The sequence below is a fragment of the Sitophilus oryzae genome, unplaced genomic scaffold, assembly GCF_002938485.1.
Source record: "Sitophilus oryzae breed Bouriz unplaced genomic scaffold, Soryzae_2.0 scaffold_1440_pilon_pilon, whole genome shotgun sequence".
In the NCBI taxonomy this organism is placed as follows: Eukaryota; Metazoa; Arthropoda; class Insecta; order Coleoptera; family Curculionidae; genus Sitophilus; species Sitophilus oryzae.
Genome location: NW_022146105.1, coordinates 2327285 through 2346054, shown reverse-complemented (window position 1 = coordinate 2346054; position 18770 = coordinate 2327285). Strand labels below are relative to the sequence as shown.

The following is an 18770-nucleotide window of genomic DNA, read 5'->3' as shown; positions in this document are numbered from 1 at the left end:
TAACTGAAGTAAAATAGGTACTTATACGTATTGAAAAATATCTGCTTTTTATATTTAAGAAAAACTGAGTACAGCCAGTAGAAACTTTCTGAGTCCGATATTTAATATGTTCAGAAAAAATAAGAATGTACGATAGTCAAAGTTAGCAGCGTTTTTATTGGAGAATAGGCCCTTTTGGTTGAAAAATCTGAAACAAAGCATCCCGAACTAGAATAAAAGACGGTACCAGCAGTACCAGCATATAAGATATTTTTCTGAGCAATTTTTCTGAGTAAGTGAAGTAAAATCGGCACTCACACATATTGAAAAATATCTGCTTTTTATATTCAAGGAAAACTGAGTACAGACAGTTACAATTTTCTGAGTTCGATTTTTAATATGTTCAGTAGAAATACAAATACGATAGTCAAAAGTTAGAACTATTTTATTGGAGAATAGGCCATTTTAGTTTCAAAAATCTGGAATTGAGCCATCCCGAACTACAACAAAACACGTACCAGAATGTACCTGCATATAAGTTATCCTTCTGAGCAATTTTTCTGAGTAAATGAGGTAAAATAGGTACTCATACGTATTGAAAAATATATGCTTTTTATATTTAAGGAAAACTAACTACAGACGGTTGAAATTTTCTGAGTCCGATTTTTAATATGTTCAGAAAAAATAAAAATATACGATGGTCAAACGTTAGAACAATTTTATTGAAGTATAGGACATTTTTGTTTGAAAAAACTGAAACAAAGCAGCCGAAACTACCACAAAACACGGTACCAGAAGTACCTGCATATAAGTTATTTTTCTGAGTAACTTAATTAAAAAGGTACTCATGCGTATTGAAAAATATCTGCTTTTTATATTTAAGGAAAATTAAGTAAAGAAAATTGAAATTTTCTGAGTCCGACTTTTAATATGTTCAGCAAAAAGAAAAGTATACGATAGTCAAAAGGTAGAACAATTTTGTTGGAGAATAGGCCATTTTGGTTAGAAAAATCTGAAACAAAGCAGGCGGAACTACAACAAAAGACCGCGAAGTACCGGCAGATATGGTTAGTGGTTCCTATCTACCTGTAGTGTGCAGGTAGCTCCCCGATCGTGTAAGCCCCATCATATATACAGTTAGTTACCTTCGAGTTGCTGCGACGAGCGGTCGCAGTCCAATTTTACTCTGAGCAACTCTCGGCGGTCGATCCATAATACTTCAAGTTCATTCTAAAATATCGCCATCTCCGTCTTTCCCATTCGATTTTGTAACCGTCATGTCAGATACTTTCCCTGCCGCCCGATCAGATGTGTCAAAGCGATCTTAGAAAAACGGAAAATTGAAAAATTACCGTAAAAAATGACTGAAAAACCGCATGAACAAGTCGGAAATGAAATTGATCCGTCCTTTGTGCGTCGGGATGAGATAAAGTTTTTCCATACTTATCAAGTTTCTCAGATAGTTGTTTAAAATTTAAACAAAATTAGGTAGGTGTTAGACAAGGTGTCTATTTGCAAGACGCGGCGTAATATTATTGTGTCTTTTTGCAGGAGATTTTTCTCTTAAAAACAAAGAAAATGGAAGACGATGATGTTTCCGTCCGGGTAGCAGTCAGGTATGTCTTTTTTTTATTATTAAATATTGCAGTTCCATCAACGTCATGTTTTGAAAAGGATTTATTTATTATTGCGTACACAAACTTGAGCAATGTTTTAATATTTAATATTAATTAAAGAAAATTACCTAATTATTTTTAATTTTGTTCATTTCAAACATTTTACATAAAAACAAGTTTTTAATCATTAAAAATAAAATTTCCTAGCCAGTTCTTATTTCAATAAAAATCTGTTTAAGATTTTTATCCTAATATCTAAAAATAAAATTTAAAAAAAAATATATAAAAAACCGCTATCAGTCAATATTGAATTTTTGCTGAGTAAAAACCTTCCTGTCGCAAAAAATCATATTGTTTGTCATAAATATACACAAACCGCAAGCATTTGATACATTTGAAGATAATTATATAAGTATATCTTGTATTGACTCAATTTGACTCGGTTAATTACAAAATTATTCAAAGTTTATTGTTACAGTCAGCTAATTAAATTAAGATATTTATTATCAGATAAAATGAGCTGTCTCTATTGAATTACTGAAAAAAATAAATACAATAACATTAGAATAATAAAATATTAAACAATTGTTTTACATTTATTTTTTTTATAATTTGGAGATAATACAAATGATAAAATAGAGAGAGTGACTCAACAAACCAAAACGAAGACAAAAATATTTTCGAGTCTCATATGGCTGAATAAGTTGGTAAAAAAGGTTCTAAAGAAAATTCAGAAGTCATCGTGGCATATATACAAATACATATTAAGGTCACTTAGTTTGTTTAATTTTTCTCTGATAATTAGTAAGTGAATAGAAACGAAATGGAAATTAGTTGGGCACTGTCACGACCTAGCTCATTAAAGTATTGGAGTTAATTAATTGCCAGTATTACGCTGTCACTTTTATTATAACGAAAATAAACTGTGTTGTTTTAAAATAAACTGTACGCACACCTCGGTCTCAAGGGTTATGGCCTCTTACTATACTCTGTGCTGAAAATAATATTTTATAAATAAAAATCATCTTTATATTGCCTGTTTTAAATTATAACGAATTCATCATGTTTCGAAAAGTATTACAAATTTAAAATAATTATATTATATATAATAATTTAATTTAGTTCGTAATACAGCATTTGGATAAAATTGTTCTAAGACTAGAAATAGTAGAAATAGACGGTTTTGTACATTTTTTACTTACTATGCTGTTAAAAATACTTTTTATTTGGTGAACCATTTTTTACATACAACTTTTTTCTTTTTTTAAACGTGAGAGAAAATGAGTATCATAGACCATAAAATTATGATAAGATATTCGAATATATTACACAGGATTTTTGTTTAATTATTCTTTAATTATTTTATCTTATTTAGGCAAAATCTTATTTAAAAAGAATTACCATACATATACACAAACCTGCCAAGACATAATGTTTTATAAACTCTCAAAAATTTGTCATAATTTTTCATAATTGCTCAGAATATGATGAAAAATGTATCTTTCTGTATTTTCTTGGTACCTTATTAATATTTTTGTTATTAAGAGTAAACGATAAAATCACGCACACAAAAGATATAAATTTAGCAAGAGCAAGTTTCAACCAACCAATTTATTTTATCACATATAAGTTAGGATTATTTATTTGAATCCAATTGTAATTCAATTGAAACAGTTTTGATCTGACACACTTTTGATTGATAAGAGATATGATTAAACAAATATATATCGTTATTTGCGTAGGGCAATTTCTTGTAGGTATATTAAAATCATGAACTTAAATAGCACGATTGTAATGTCATATCATACAACCGTAACTGGTAATATTTCATACGATCCAAGAAAAAACGGCGTCACGATAACTTATCTAGTGATTAGTTGTTTTGAAGGCTACTCTGACGTCGTTTTTTTTCGGTTACACCGAATATTGGTCTGTGTATATAGGAAAAAGTGAAATGACTATGCAAACCAATTACCCAATGAGACTTATAGAAATAAAACAGCCATCCTGTTCCGTTGTTTAAAAAAACGAAACAATAGAAGAGGATTGCCTTTATTTACATCCGTCAAAATAAGCTAGAGCGAGAACAAATAAAAATACTAACTCCCGATATAAATATACAGGAAATACGTCCTAGAGTACACTAAATTTGTCCAATCTAAATATAGCCGGTATATGTAAGTAGCTACAAAAACATGAGGACTAAACGCCGGCTTGTTTTCATTTGACAAACACTGATTTGTACAAACCTCTTTAATAAAATCTGATTGCAGCTGTTGGGAATAGTCTAATATCGCTATTTGTTATGTCCTCAAACGTTATTTAATCTTCGCTGCACAGGGTGTCATTTTGGAAAGAAGTAATTGCGAATATCCATCTCTTCAACAAAAATTACTATCGGGAAGATCTATGTGTATTCGAAACCTATTCGTAAAATTTAAGCTTTTGTTATGAGACTATAAGGAGAAAAACAGCTTTTCATTACAAGATAGGTTTCTTGAATTGAAAAATAGTTGAGATATCTATATAAGGTCTCTCATTTTGGATCACTTCCACTTTGCTGATATGTAGTTGAGTCTCCTCATATGTAGATTTTGGATTACTTCTATTTGACCACGCAAATTATACTTTTATTTGCCAATTTGATTACACCATTCATTATCATTTTATAAACATCAATTAAGTTACAAGGAGAAACCTTATGAAATTAGGTTCATGTCATCCTTTTTTAAATTGATAGTTTTTGAAAGAAAGTGTTTCCTTGATAGAGAAAGAGTGGGTCGATAAGAAGAAGACGTTAAATTTGCTGTGATCAATACCAATTGCGTGATACCATAAATTATTAAGGAACAAACGGTTTTAGTAAGGACAATACAGTTGCGTTATCTCCTAAAATAATATTTGGAACAGAAATGATAAATTATTAGGTACACAAATATTAGGTTTTTGTTGTAGGTTGCTTTCAAGATAATTGGACAAGTGATAATTTTTTTGGATTAGTCTGTAATATGTGGATTTAACTAATCTTTTCCTGTTTAACAATAATTCAGTTTTAAAAGTTCGTAATAAAATTAGTATTAATTATTATTATATGTTTATACTTATTTTTTTTTATACCACTATACTACACTCACCGCTACGAAAAATGGGCACCTTAAAATTTTGATGTATTTTAAAGTTTTATATATTGTGTTCTAACAGACCGATTTTGATGATCTTTTAAGCAATTTGTGGCTAAATTATTTGACTTTTTAGTACCTATCTCTTCTAAATTAAAAATTAAAGTTCCCAACTGTCAATTCTACTAGGAAACACAAAATATTGTTATTTTGGTGAAAGTTTGAAAAAAACACAAAATATCAACATTTTGTTTTCCCTCGTATAAAAGTTCTAAAAAGTAAAATAATTTCGCTACATATTTCTCAAAAAGTCATCAAAATCGGCCGACTAGGACAAAATATATTAAATTTTAAAATACATCAAAATTTCAAGGTACCCGTTTTTCGTGCCGGTGAGTGTATATGTGTACATACCACTATTTTTATATAGAAAAATTATTTAATAAGCAATTTATTAATTTTTGGACATACTGTATAAATCCTTTTATAGCAATTTAATCTGAGGAGAACATTTTAAATTTTAAACTGTAACTAATCAAGAAAATTAAAAAATAAATTCAAAATTACAGCTCGAAATGAGAGTTCATTTAGTAATTTATTTATTTAATTAACAAGAGACTATTTTGATCGATCGCCTCGCGTTAAAAACGCCATTAAGCCATTAACTAGATTTTTTTGTTGCCACTTCCTGTCAGTTATTTCTGTCTTGTCACATTTTGGACCCCTTTTTACTTTCCACTCCTACTTAAAGAATTCTTCCTCTTGGTTTTCGTCCACGCAGTAATGTAAATTATCAAATATATCATGTCTCCCAAAATTTCTATTGTCTACCGGACCATATAAGAGAAGTGTATACGTAAATTAGGCATACGAGATTTGCATAACCCACTGGTTTATAGAAAAACTGAATTTAATGCAGTATTTTTTAGGTATAGGTTCATACTTTCTAATAAAATGTCATTAAAAATATATCGAAACAATCACCTTGAAATGTTATAAAGCTACTTCCTATTAATTAAAAAGAATAAGTTCCCAATTTATATATTTACATTTTATTCTTCCTTTTTTATTACGATCATTTTTCTGACGATATTTTTGGCATTTTTTTCTGAGATTATCATATTGAAGATAAACTGATGAGTATAAACAACTAAAATTTTCTGAGTTCGATTATTAAACATTCGAACAAATGTAAAATAAGTAATTTTTTTGGTAAAACAAGGTAGAGACTTAATTCCCGGCAGATAAAGTTATTTTTCTGATATTTTTTCTGAGCATTAGGAGGCAAATAAATGAACAAGCGTGTTAAAATTTATGCTCGAATAAAAAAGAATTGACCACGAGTTATCTAAAATTCTTGTTGAACGTTAGATTCACAATAATCATAGTAAAGCTCGAACAGAAATGCCTACTTCTCCGCCTACTGTGACGTCGTTTTCATTCAACCAAACCATACATTCATCAGACATTTAATAGAAGTGAATTATTATAGTGAAACTGTTCTACTTTATAGTACAGATATTTTTTTATGAATTAGAATGAAACAGAAGGTTTGGTGAATGAAACAAGAGTGTTCTAGGTACCGATTCTTAATAATTAACTGCCAAGTCATTAAAAACTTGAGCCTGTGTTCGCGTAGGCGCTAGCTAAGAAAATATTTGAATATTCCATATGGGATAGATTGAAAATAGTATTTAAATAATACGAAAGAATACGGCGAGCCCACGTGCGAAGGTAAAAATTTATGACTTACATATCTTAAGTAATATTGAGTAATCTTTCGGGTAAACAAATCGACTCTTTAGCGAGAAAACTCGAAACACATGGAAATAGAGGTCTTAAAATAAGTTTTGAACCGCGGTCTAGTCAAAGTAGAGGCTTCTTAATGACCGTGGCGAAAATAGATGTTTTAATGATATGCGCTTATTTTTTTTCTAACCCTGTACATTGTGAATCACGCGCGGTTCAATTTAAAATTATTGCCCCGACTAAAATAAGTGGCCTAATTTCTTCATTTTGTTTTATCGACTTGTCCATACGCCTCGGATTGTTGTGGTAGATCTAGCCTTGTTTTATTTACTTCTACCTGTATATTTTCTGTCTTACATAGGTGTGAAAAAGTCATTAAAATCGAAATCTACGAACAGTGTTGGCCTTAACCATCCTTTATTACTTAATCTATTGACAATAGCTCTTATTACACCTTATTTTATCTTGCTAGAATCTTCTACCCATTACATAAAACAATTAGCACTGTATAAAAGATTTTTTTCTAGTGATATACAGATAATGTATGCCACTGAAACAAGACACTTATAAGAAATACGTTTTTATTTCAAAAATCATGAATTTTTTTTGCAAAAAAGATTTTTTTTGTCTTGGTGAGCTGGCACCCAGAAGTAGGAGGATTTTATTTTCTTTGCCTAATTTGTTCAGCTTCTCTAGGTATTCTTTGACCAACTTCGAATTGTTGGTTACTGAGTTGATCGCTTTTAGTGCTGCTTGACTATCAGATAAGATGGCTATTTGGATATAGGCTATATAGAAGACGGCTATACAGGGTTGTTCACCACATACAACACGGAGTATTGTAGCTAAACGATTAGATTTTTACCAATTGTAAGTTTTGGGTTCGTTGAAGGACTATTAGAGCTACAATTTAAAAATATTTTTACAAGATACAGAGTGTCCCAAATAAGTAAAAAATATTATAGTTGTATTTTTTTAAATGGAACACCCTGTATATTATTCTATTTTTGCATTCTACGATTGAAATAAAGGTAAATTTGATTAAGGTTTATCACACTTAAACCAAACTTAAACCTTACCGTTTTTGAAATATTTTCAATTTTATGAAATTGCAGTAAAAATTTAATGTTTTTTTGTATGCCAATGGGCTTGCAATATTTACCACCTGTACATTTTGTACATATTATGGTGCTATAAAAAAATCTGAAATGTCATTATTCCATGGGTATAGTGATAAATGAGGTCTAAATTATAAGAAAATGCATTTTCTACGAAAACTTGAAGAGATGGGTAAAAAATGGTATAATACAATTTGATAGACAATTACATTGTGCATCTGATTCACGTAAAATATATAGGGTGTTCTATTTAAATTAAACAAGTTATTGCCGTTAAAAACTAGTAATTATTTAATATAAATTTTTGGACACTCTGTATAAGGTAGTAAAATTTTTATTATTGCAACACAATATCTGATCAATAAATAATCTTCAGTAAAAATTTGGTATTAAAAACTTTGATACCCTGGGAGAAATAAAGCCTTAAAATTTTTACTGCAATTTGCTAAAATTGAAAATATTTCAAAAACGGTAAGGTTTAAGTATGATAAACCTTAATCAAATTTACCTTTATTTCAATCGTAGAATCCAAAAATCGAATAATATACAGGGTGTTACATTTAAAAAAATACAACTATAATAATTTTTACTTATTTGGGACACTCTGTATCTTGTAAAAATATTTTTAAATTGTAGCTCTAATAGACCTTCAACGAACCCAAAACTTACAATTTGTAAAAATCTAATCGTTTAGCTACAATACTCCGTGCCGTATGTGGTGAACAACCCTGTATAGATGGCTAAGGATGCTGGAGTAAATCACGCTCCTAATATTTTTAGGGTCTGTCTCGAACTAAAATGTTATTCCCACGCCTACTGTGACGTTTTTTTTTTCAGTTACACTGTATTAAGTGATTTAAAAGCTAGTTATAAACCGATCACAAAAGAAGATACATGCATACATTATTTATTTTAAATTTGTTTTATTTATTTTTCTGTTAAAATGAATACGTCACCTGTGTATATTCAGAAAGGTGCACTCAAGCATGAATGGTTTAGGTCGATGTATCTTACCCAAAATAACAGCTATTACTTCAGTCTACTATTTCTTAGTGCTAAATAAGCTAAATAAAGTTGAAGATTCTTAGAAGTTAAATGGGCTAAAGAGGACAAATGAGGTACTAAATCAATTCACGACATACGTTCGTTACCCCCAGATGTGGATTCTTACTTTATTTGTTACTTTATGCACACTTTTATTATTAGCGCATATAATTATAGAGAAATTATGATTCTAGGCACATACTATTAATTATTAACAACACTGACTTCTAAAAGACTTAATTATTATATTCAGACGTCAATTCAATTCATTCGTACCGATCAAATTTCACGAAAAAGATTTATTGCTAATTGTTCTTAATCTAAACGATAGGTATTGTAAAGAAGTAATTTTTAATTATGTATAACACTGCTCGCATAATGCTATTCAATCGTTTTGCTCCATTTTATCAAACCCACGCTAATAATACGTTCAATATTAATAAGCAATTGTTGACAAAGCTTTATATTACTGAAACTTATAACAGGTTTACTTTAATAAAAAATATCTTTGGGTTTAATCTAAATATTTCAACTGTATTGATCAAATTTTCTTTTTTTTTTCTTTGGTTATCTTAAAAGGAAAATAAATCTTTCTAAGTGGAAAATAAAAATAAAATCGATTTTAATGCTATTTGGGAGGAAAATAATGTTGATTGCAGTAAATTTGTTTTATTGCTTTCATTTTACAACAGCTAATGGATGAAGCCATTAGAGGATTAGTGCTACTGGGAAAAATTGGATATATTGACATTAAAAATGGAAACTTTATTTGTAAATTGTCATTGGGTCTGGAATTCACAGACACTCAGACACAAACTTCTATTGTAACAAGAACACAAAGTATTTTAAACATATATTAAAACTAAATATCTGTTTGCTAATAAGACATGAACCTCCATAGAATATATTATTACATAGTAAAACAAACATGTAGCTACTCATATTACCATCTTTGTCAATGACAAAAGCTCCTAAGTCAACAATGAAATATATCTTGTGTGAAAAAAATACTTTCATATAAAATCACTCATATTATTTAACCTTGCGTGCTAAAAAGTTAAGTAAACTTATACCGGCTGAATTTCGTTCAATCATAAATGAGATGTGAACAAAAATGTGACGTAGAATATAACAAATAAAAACCAGTTTTTCTAAATCCAAAATAGGTATGATGACTTTAAAAAATATGACACTGCGTATAATATTTATATTTGCTCATATACCTAGATGCTCGTATCCTTGGGGGCTACTTCATATATTCACGTTTCAAGTCAATGACAAGTTGGGATTGTTTAGTTGGAAATCATAATTTATGGGGAAAAAAGGTCACCTGGAGAATGCCGCTAGATTTTTTTTAAACTGTAAAATTAAATCGCCACACAAGGTTAATCACCAATCGCATCTGTGTTTATTATAATTAATAAATCAATTTATTTAACGCAATTTTTTTAGCTATATATTTTACGTCTATCATGTGGAAACAGAATAATATATTTTATCTTATCTATGATAGGTAATCTGTTTTGTTAATAATGTTTGTTATCTCCCTTCAACATTGACGTATAGAACTTCGATTTATATCTACAGGGTGCCAAAACTTCACTTTTATAATATCTCACATTTTAATTCTAAAAAAATAAATAAAAAACGATTTTCAGATTTATAGATAAACTCTTTAAGTTATGTTTTTCAATTGCCACTAATCTGTTGACTTTTTTGCACTTATACAACAAAAATGTTATAAAAATGTAAATATAAATTTAAAAGATGCCTATCTATTCTTTACAAATTTTCTTAGACTAAATTAGGTGGAGGAGAACTGCTCTGACTGCGTATTTCCATCTGTTTGACACCCTGTATAGTGAAACAGGTGTTCATATAATTACAGCATTACAGAATTTCACGGTTATGGTAATTTTCTAACAATCTTGCTAATGAAAAGGCAAACAGTTAGGACTAAAGGCAAAATAATAGAAATATTTCTATTGTTTTGATCTTGTTCGTGTAATGAGTTCGCGTGTAACACGACACGCATGCGCTGCATACAGGAAAAGCTATTTTTCACCGGCTTACGTGAGATTTCAGTATAATATGTAAAGGCCTTAAGCAGCAAAAATATCATATTGCATGAGAACACACACTATGAGATAATGCAACTAATAAATCTTTGAAAACGCTGATGTGGTACAACAGTATGCGTTCAATCGATAAATAAAGTTTTAACATGTGTTTTTGAAATGCATTTTTTAAATAAATACGTAGTAGTTTGTAGGTACAAAGTAAATTAAATTTGCCAATGCTTTCAGGAATACTATACAATAATTAATGAACTGCACTGACAGGTATTATTAATGATTTAAATGTAAACCTCAGTTGCATTTAATCGTTTTAAAATAATAAAAGAACATTCTAAATTTAACAACGATTTAACGATTTTTGATTGTATTAGAACCTATACGTTTAATTCGTCAAAATAAAAACACTAAATCACCACAATACACCAAAACACTTTTACTTTTACACTGGACGCGCGTTTCGCTAACCATGTTAGCATCATCAGCAGATGATTATAAACTCAGTTTATAATCATCTGCTGATGATGCTAACATGGTTAGCGAAACGCGCGTCCAGTGTAAAAGTAAAAGTGTTTTGGTGTATTGTGGTGATTTAGTGTTTTTATTTTGCTGTTTAACACCAAAGGTTCCAACCCTCAACTGTAATCGTTTAATTCGTGTAAGGAAATAAATTTATTTAAGTAATTGCTATACCTTTGTGACAGGACCATTGCGCAAATTTGTCTTGCCAGTAAAATATACTTGACGTTTCCAGATATTCTCAAAGACAGAAAAGAATGTACCTACACTCTTTCTAGATAATTTGTATTTTTTTATAGAAAGTCTACTTATGTTTTTGCACTTAGTCTTTGTATAAACCATTGCACAAGTTTGTATGTGTTTTTATGTTATTATAGTTTTCCATTTCTATGTGTTGTTTTTAGGATAAGGCCCCAAACTCCTCGTGAAATAATTGACATGTGTCAAGTATGCACTTCAGTCACACCAAATGAACCCCAGGTCACCTTAGGCAATGACAAATCGTTCACTTACAACTATGTGTTCGATACGGACTCCCAACAGGAATATATTTACGAAAACTGTGTTGCTAACTTGATAGAATCATCGCTTGAGGGGTAAATATTTTGTTTTAATATTATTTTATGTATATATTTTTTGTTCGAGCAGTATAGCAAGTGTTTAAAAAAAATAAACTTTTTTTTTCAAAGAAGTGTTTTAATTCTTCATCTTTTTACTTCTTATTAGTATTCATTAGATGGTTGTGTTGGACCATAAATTATTTATACGTGCTCACACTTGATAAAATCTGTGACAAAAATATCGTTTAAAAAACTTATTTTTTTAAAACACAGCATATTTCTCAATGATAAAAAAATAGTATTATTGTAAGTAATTAAATATTCTCTCTTCGTTGTATTTCATTGCTACACCTACTTTACATTACGCTTGACCAATTTTCTGTATTTTTTTTATAAACTTTAAACCCGTATATTATATTTCTTTTTCTTCATCATTAGTTGTTCTAGATTTTTTACATTGATGTTTTATTTTTCAAAGCTCAATCCGTTTACGGTTCAATTGGCATCTAGCCTGCTAAATATAAGTTTTAGTTTCCTGCAAAATCATGGTGCAGAACAACCATCCACAATTACAGACAATTTTCCGTCTTCTAAATAATATGGCCGCGCCAATCTGTTTATATAGAATGAAAGCATTAATATTTTCGAAATTGTGTTGTTGCAAATATAGATCAAATAAAAACGATGTACTACTTAAATATTGAATGTGAAAATCTCGGCATTGCGTGCAGACTGTTATAATGCCAACGTGACATTTGCCTAGAATGTAGGCTTTTGATTAATTGTATGAAATATAATGGCTATTAGTTTTTGATACAGAGTGATTCATTTTGTTCGACTTAAGAGAATAATCGTGTTAAATTTAATAACTTAAAATATATTTATTAGAAATTATGTAATATATCACGATATGCATTGTTTTTCCTTCTTAAGACAGTTTTTCCGTGTATGTTATCTCACATTTAAGGCAGTGGCATTGAATTATTATTCGATTTAATTAAACATTTAAGCCCAGTATATGATTTATAGTTTCGGTTGACTTTATTATGCATTTCCTGTGCACAAGCAAATACTGTTTAACCCTCTGTTCTCTCGATTGTGATGCAAATGCAATACCAATCTTGAAGCTGTCATACAGTCGTGGGCAGTTGAACTAATAATACCTTATAAATTCTATTTCGTGTGCTTATGGGAACCTGCTTTGAAACAGCCTACTCGTATTGGAATTAAGCAATTCTGCAAACTTTGCGTTATCTAATTTTTTTTACTAATTGGCTTCAAGCAAAATTGTCAAAAGGTCAAATACGCTTTAACAATATTTTGAATAATTATAAATTATCTTCTCCAAAGATGCAACTGATTTATTATGTAATATATGCAAAACAAAACGTATATTAAGTTAAAAAAAAGTTAAATTAAAAAATGACGTAACCCAACAGGTACAATGCCACAGTCCTTGCCTATGGACAGACAGGGTCAGGGAAAACCTACACGATGGGAACGGGGTTCGATGTTGAGCTTCCTAACGAACAAAAGGGTATTATCCCAAGGGCTATACATCACCTTTTTGATGGTATTAGATCTCGAATAGATAAGGCTCACGAAAGCGGCATTTTGGCGCCCGAATTTAAGGTCACAGTTCAATTCATGGAGCTTTATAATGAGGAAATAATTGATTTATTCAATCCGTCTTATACAAAGGTGAGTGCACTTACATAAATCCTTTTCAAAATATGCTTTGGTGCTACCAGAAACTAGAACACTACATAATGAAATCTTTATGTTTGAAACGGTTCTTTTAAAACCAAACTATTGATTATTTATTACTATTAAATTACTAAGGCTTGAAGAATGTAGTGAAGTGAGTTTAGAAGCTTCTTTCAAATTTGTTTTTGAAAACACAAATAAACTAAAGTTTTAAAATTAAAACATAAAAAATATATTTTCTTGACGAAATGGTGGAGGATCAGATTAAAACGTTTGTCAAATATCTTTATTAAATGGTTTTTAGTGTGTAAATATTACAATATCGTTAAGAAAAATAATTCTTTGTAATAATAATAAATATTTATCAATATAAGTCCTTTTTTTCGTATAAAGGTACATAATAACTTAAAATATGAACAAGATTTTATTACATCTATTGTGTAATTTAGTAGTTTTTTTCTGGAACTTTGAAAGGAAAATAGTTAAATATAAAACTAAATAATAAGACGTATATTTTCAGGAAAAGATTTATAAAATTCACGAAGACCCTTACGGAGGCATCCAAGTAAAAGGAGTCACTTTTAAGACGGTACAAACAGCAGAAGAAGCTTTACGATGCCTAAAATTGGGAGCATTATCGCGAACAACTGCCAGCACTCAGATGAACACACAGTCTTCTCGGTCGCATGCTGTATTTACCTTACATATTAAGCAACAAAGACTGGTCCCATCTGACGATGAAAACATCGTTTCGAACGAATTCGAAACGCTTACTGCCAAATTCCATTTTGTCGACTTGGCAGGATCTGAAAGACTGAAAAGAACCGGAGCTACAGGCGAAAGACAGAAAGAAGGAATTTCTATAAACTGCGGCTTACTAGCTTTGGGGAACGTTATCTCAGCTTTGGGTGACAAAACTAAACGCGCTTTACACATACCTTATAGAGATTCGAAGCTTACGAGGCTTTTACAGGATAGCCTGGGTGGGAATAGTCAAACTGTGATGATTGCCTGTGTTAGTCCCAGTGACAGCGACTTCATGGAAACGTTAAACACGTTGAAGTATGCCAACCGGGCGCGTAATATTAAAAATAAAATATTTATCAACCAGGACAAGAGCTCGAAGACTATCAGTCAACTGCGACAGCAAATTGCACAGCTGCAGCTTGAACTAGTCGAATACAAACAAGGCAAAAGGATAATCAGGGACGACGGAACCGAAACCGTCAACGATATGTTTTACGAAAACAATATGCTCCAAGGCGAAGTAAATAACTTAAGAACTAGAGTAAAGGCAATGCAAGAAACTATCGATGCTCTAACGCTTAAAAATACTAATCTACTAGCGGAAAAAGCAATGGGAGGTTGGATTAACAGCGGAACTAACAGTGAGGTCGCTGACATGATTCAAGCATACCTCAAAGAAATTGAAGAATTAAGAGCGAAATTAGTCGAGTCTACGCACACCTGCGAGCAGCTTAGAAAACAACTCAGTAGATCGCACAGCCCTCACAGGTACAGCCTAATGTTAAATTCTAGTCTCATAGATGATAACGCCTCTCTATTAGAAGAAGCTAAAAGAAACCTATTACGAGAAAAAGAAGCACTAAACAGAAGATCTCTCGAGTTAGATCAAGAAAGTGATGGCGAAAGTGAACACGAATCCACTAGCGAAAACGAAGATATCAACAAAGAATTAAATGAAGAACTTATAACTCTGACAAACGATATAGACATGAAACAAAAACTTATTGACGAGCTTGAGCTGTCTCAAAGACGAATGCAGACGATGAGACAGCATTATGAAGATAAACTAATGCAGTTGCAACTTCGCATCCAAAACACTCAAGAAGAAAGAGATAAAATGCTTCATAAATACAACACTTATTCAGAACCGTCAGACAAAATTAAGAAAATCAAGGAAGATTACACTAGGAAAATTAGCGATATGCAAAAAGAATTGAAGAAACTCCAAACAGCTCAGCGAGAACACGTGCGTTTGATAAAAAACAATTCTCAGCACGAACAACAAATTAAATCCTATAAAGACGAATTGCTAGAAATGAAACGTGCCAAAGTACGATTGATAAATAAAATGAAAGAGGAGGCCCAAAAACACAAGGAGGCAGAGTTACGAAGGGAGAGAGAAATTGCTAAGTTGAAAAAAGAATCTAGGAAAAATGCCAATGTAATTAAAAGCATGGAAAACGAAAGGAGAATAAAAGATCAAGTACTAAAACGAAAACAAGAAGAAGTATCTGTTTTAAGAAAAAGTCAGAGAGGTAGACTAAGCCTGAAAGCTGCAGGTAGAGTGGCAACTAAAGCATTCTCGGAAAAAACGGCGAAACAAAAATGGATACAAGTAGAAAAATCCATAAACAACATAGCTTTAAGCAGAAAAGGATTAGTAGACCAAGAAGTGAGAATGGAACATTTCCTTGAAAAACGTGAAGCCTTAGGTAAGATTTGATAACTAGGAAAACAAACAAAAACCAGCTAATTTTTATCTTGCATAACCGACATTTCAGGTCGAGAACTGGAGATACTTGAGGAACGGAGAAATCAGGCTATTCAAAAAGGTCAGGACATTACCCAACTGGACAGCTATATCGAAGATATAAAAGAAAACATAAATTATGTTCAAGAAACCATCAGCGAAACGCAACATAATGTAATGGATATAGAGAAAACGCAAGATCCAGCTGATACCGCCGGTTTAGAACAGATAATCGCTACAGTCTACGATGTAGACGAGGCAAGGTATATTATTCAAAAATTGTATAACATGACTTTAGCGCAAAGCCACAGTGTGGCCCAAAGGGACGCCAAACTTAGGGAGAATGAGGCCAATCTTGCAGAGGTAAATATTCCTTGAGCTTATTATTATATAATGATGGTATAAATAAAATACATAATTATTTTTTTAGCTACAACAAGAAGCAAACGTTAAAGGGCAACTTCTTGACCACTTACTTCATAACGAAATCCCTATTTTCTCAAAAGAACTGATAACGAGTGTTTCCAGTAATACCAACGAGACTGCCAGTTCAAATTCTTCCAGATCTTCCTCTCCTGTCCCAACAGATAGTCAGTATGTATATCTAGAGAAACTTTTAGATAAAGTTATATTGATAATGTATCTTTTTTTCAGTTTACAAATTCCAGAACCTCAAGTACAACAAAACAGATCAAAAGTTAGGAGAAGAACAGCACAGCCCTCAGAAATGCTGTTTGGGCTTCATTCTCCTGACATGACCCATTCACGTGATTCACACAGTTTGTTTAGCTTAGATTGCAATTTACAAAGAGTGCCTAGTCTTTCAGGAAGTCTTAAGTTAGTAAATTTAAATTAGATAACTTTTTTTAATTGTGTAAATTCCTTAGATGCTGAAATACTTTGTTGCAATGTTTGCAAAAGCCTAACTAGTTTTTTAATATTACAGATTGAATTCCTGATGATCCATAAAGTTAGTGTCTGTAGTGAAAATGATAATGAAGGGTTCTCTAAGAACACCAGGTCCATATTTTCTGGAAGTTCTGTCAACCGATGTGAATTCTACTTACCACCTTCCTGTTCTTGTTCCATATTGTTAAAATTAATCGTTTTCTTGTCAATTTTATTATTACTACTATTAATGTTGTTAATAATTTTATGATGTTTAATGACTATTTATATTCTAATTTTAAGTGAAAGAAAGTGTATTTATCAACTGACCTGTAATAATTGTTTTAGTAAGTATTGGTTTTTAATTGAAATTTGTTTTATTTTATGAACCAGAAAAGATATAAAATTAATTGTAAAAAACCTTTATTTAATGATATAAATACTTGAAAATAAGATCTATAAATTATACATTTTTAATGAGATTACTAATTGCTTACGAATAGTTATTTTTTAAAAAATAATCTTCAGTTTTTCTTTTTCTTCCCAACTGTAACCTGCTGAGGCACTATTTGAGCATAGGTTTTTTGAGAATACTTATTGATATAAAATAACGCCAACAGTGACAATAGGAAGCTAAAATTATATTTATATTATCTACCGTAAAATGGGGGGAATAGAAACATAGTGGCGAATAGAAACAAAATTTCTGAAAAAAATCAAATCACGATTAAAAATATTCAAAGTAAAAAGAGTCGACATATCTAATTTTTCTATGATTGGTAATACACAATAAAATGTAAAAACTATATTTTTATCTGTGCCAGCACTGTTTCTGTCAATCAGCTGAGCAATAAATGTGAGATCGATTTATCACGTATTTTGTATGGCGCGAAAACTTTATAAATAAAATGTAACTTATAAATAAACATGTAAGTTGTTATATTATATGTATTGTTAATTATTGTTAAACCTACTTTAATATGTAATAATTTACTGTTTCTAATCACCTTGTTGAAAATAAAATAGATAAAAACCTTAACATCAATGTGTCTTTCTATTCTCCCGAATAGCAGGTGAATAGAAACACAAATGTTATTTTTATTTAATATTTATATGCATATTTTTAAAAAATAATACCACATTTTTATCAACCGGTATATCGCTAATAGCCTACGAAACTGTTTCTATTCACCCCATTTTACGGTACTAAATATTAAAAAAAAACATTTTCAGTTACCATGATGTTCCTGTAACTCTGTGGACAGTGGCAGCTGCTGCTAAGGCCATGAAAAATGCCAGTATCACTAAAAACATACAAATATAGATTCATATAAGAAATTAATTACTAGAAACACCAACCTTCTGGAAACAGACCGAGGTTATAGGACTTTCCTAAAACTAATGTCTCTAAGTTTCCTATTGCAGTTAGTGTTAATGTAAAGAGAAAAGCTCCTAATACACCCCCTAAAAGAGTATTTTGACTAGAAGATGCCAGCCAAGTCTTCCAAATTTGCATTGAAGAAAATAACAAAAGTGAACTTATACTTGCTAATATAAACGAAGTTTTAGTTGCTACGGCTAAAAAATAAAATATCTTATAACAGAAAAATAATATTTTAATTGTAAACTTACCCATTTTATTTAAAAATTTAATTCAAAATATAATATTTACTTCCAAAAAGTTAGGTTAGAATGCTGACATTCATCTGACGTTTACAAATTTCCACTTGTATTTTTGGTTGCCTATGGATGATATTAGGTTAAAAGAAATTTTTATTTTATGTTTAATTCCATTTTTTTCAAGTTAAATACAGGGTATACCAAATGCAGTATATACTACATACACAGAAATAAATAAATCAATACTTTACAAATTATGATAAGTCTAATTAATAACAT

The 18770-nt window shown here is 30.5% G+C and overlaps 2 protein-coding genes across 2 annotated transcripts; one reads left to right on the top strand and one right to left on the bottom strand.

Annotated features, from left to right (window-relative positions):
• The first annotated feature begins 1060 nt into the window (after positions 1 to 1060).
• LOC115876753 (kinesin-like protein KIF21A) lies at positions 1061 to 17242 on the top strand. Its single transcript, XM_030892660.1, has 9 exons — positions 1061 to 1467; positions 1531 to 1595; positions 11624 to 11815; positions 13219 to 13480; positions 14007 to 15945; positions 16015 to 16346; positions 16414 to 16577; positions 16638 to 16820; positions 16930 to 17242. Exons 2-9 carry the CDS (start codon positions 1558 to 1560, stop codon positions 16940 to 16942), a joined length of 3123 nt encoding a protein of 1040 aa, XP_030748520.1. The 5' UTR covers positions 1061 to 1467; positions 1531 to 1557; the 3' UTR covers positions 16943 to 17242.
• LOC115876756 (protein KRTCAP2 homolog) lies at positions 17243 to 18602 on the bottom strand. Its single transcript, XM_030892669.1, has 4 exons — positions 18504 to 18602; positions 18231 to 18449; positions 18109 to 18175; positions 17243 to 17504 (listed from the first exon to the last, which is right to left on the bottom strand). Exons 1-4 carry the CDS (start codon positions 18505 to 18507, stop codon positions 17396 to 17398), a joined length of 399 nt encoding a protein of 132 aa, XP_030748529.1. The 5' UTR covers positions 18508 to 18602; the 3' UTR covers positions 17243 to 17395.
• Positions 18603 to 18770: the final 168 nt, after the last annotated feature.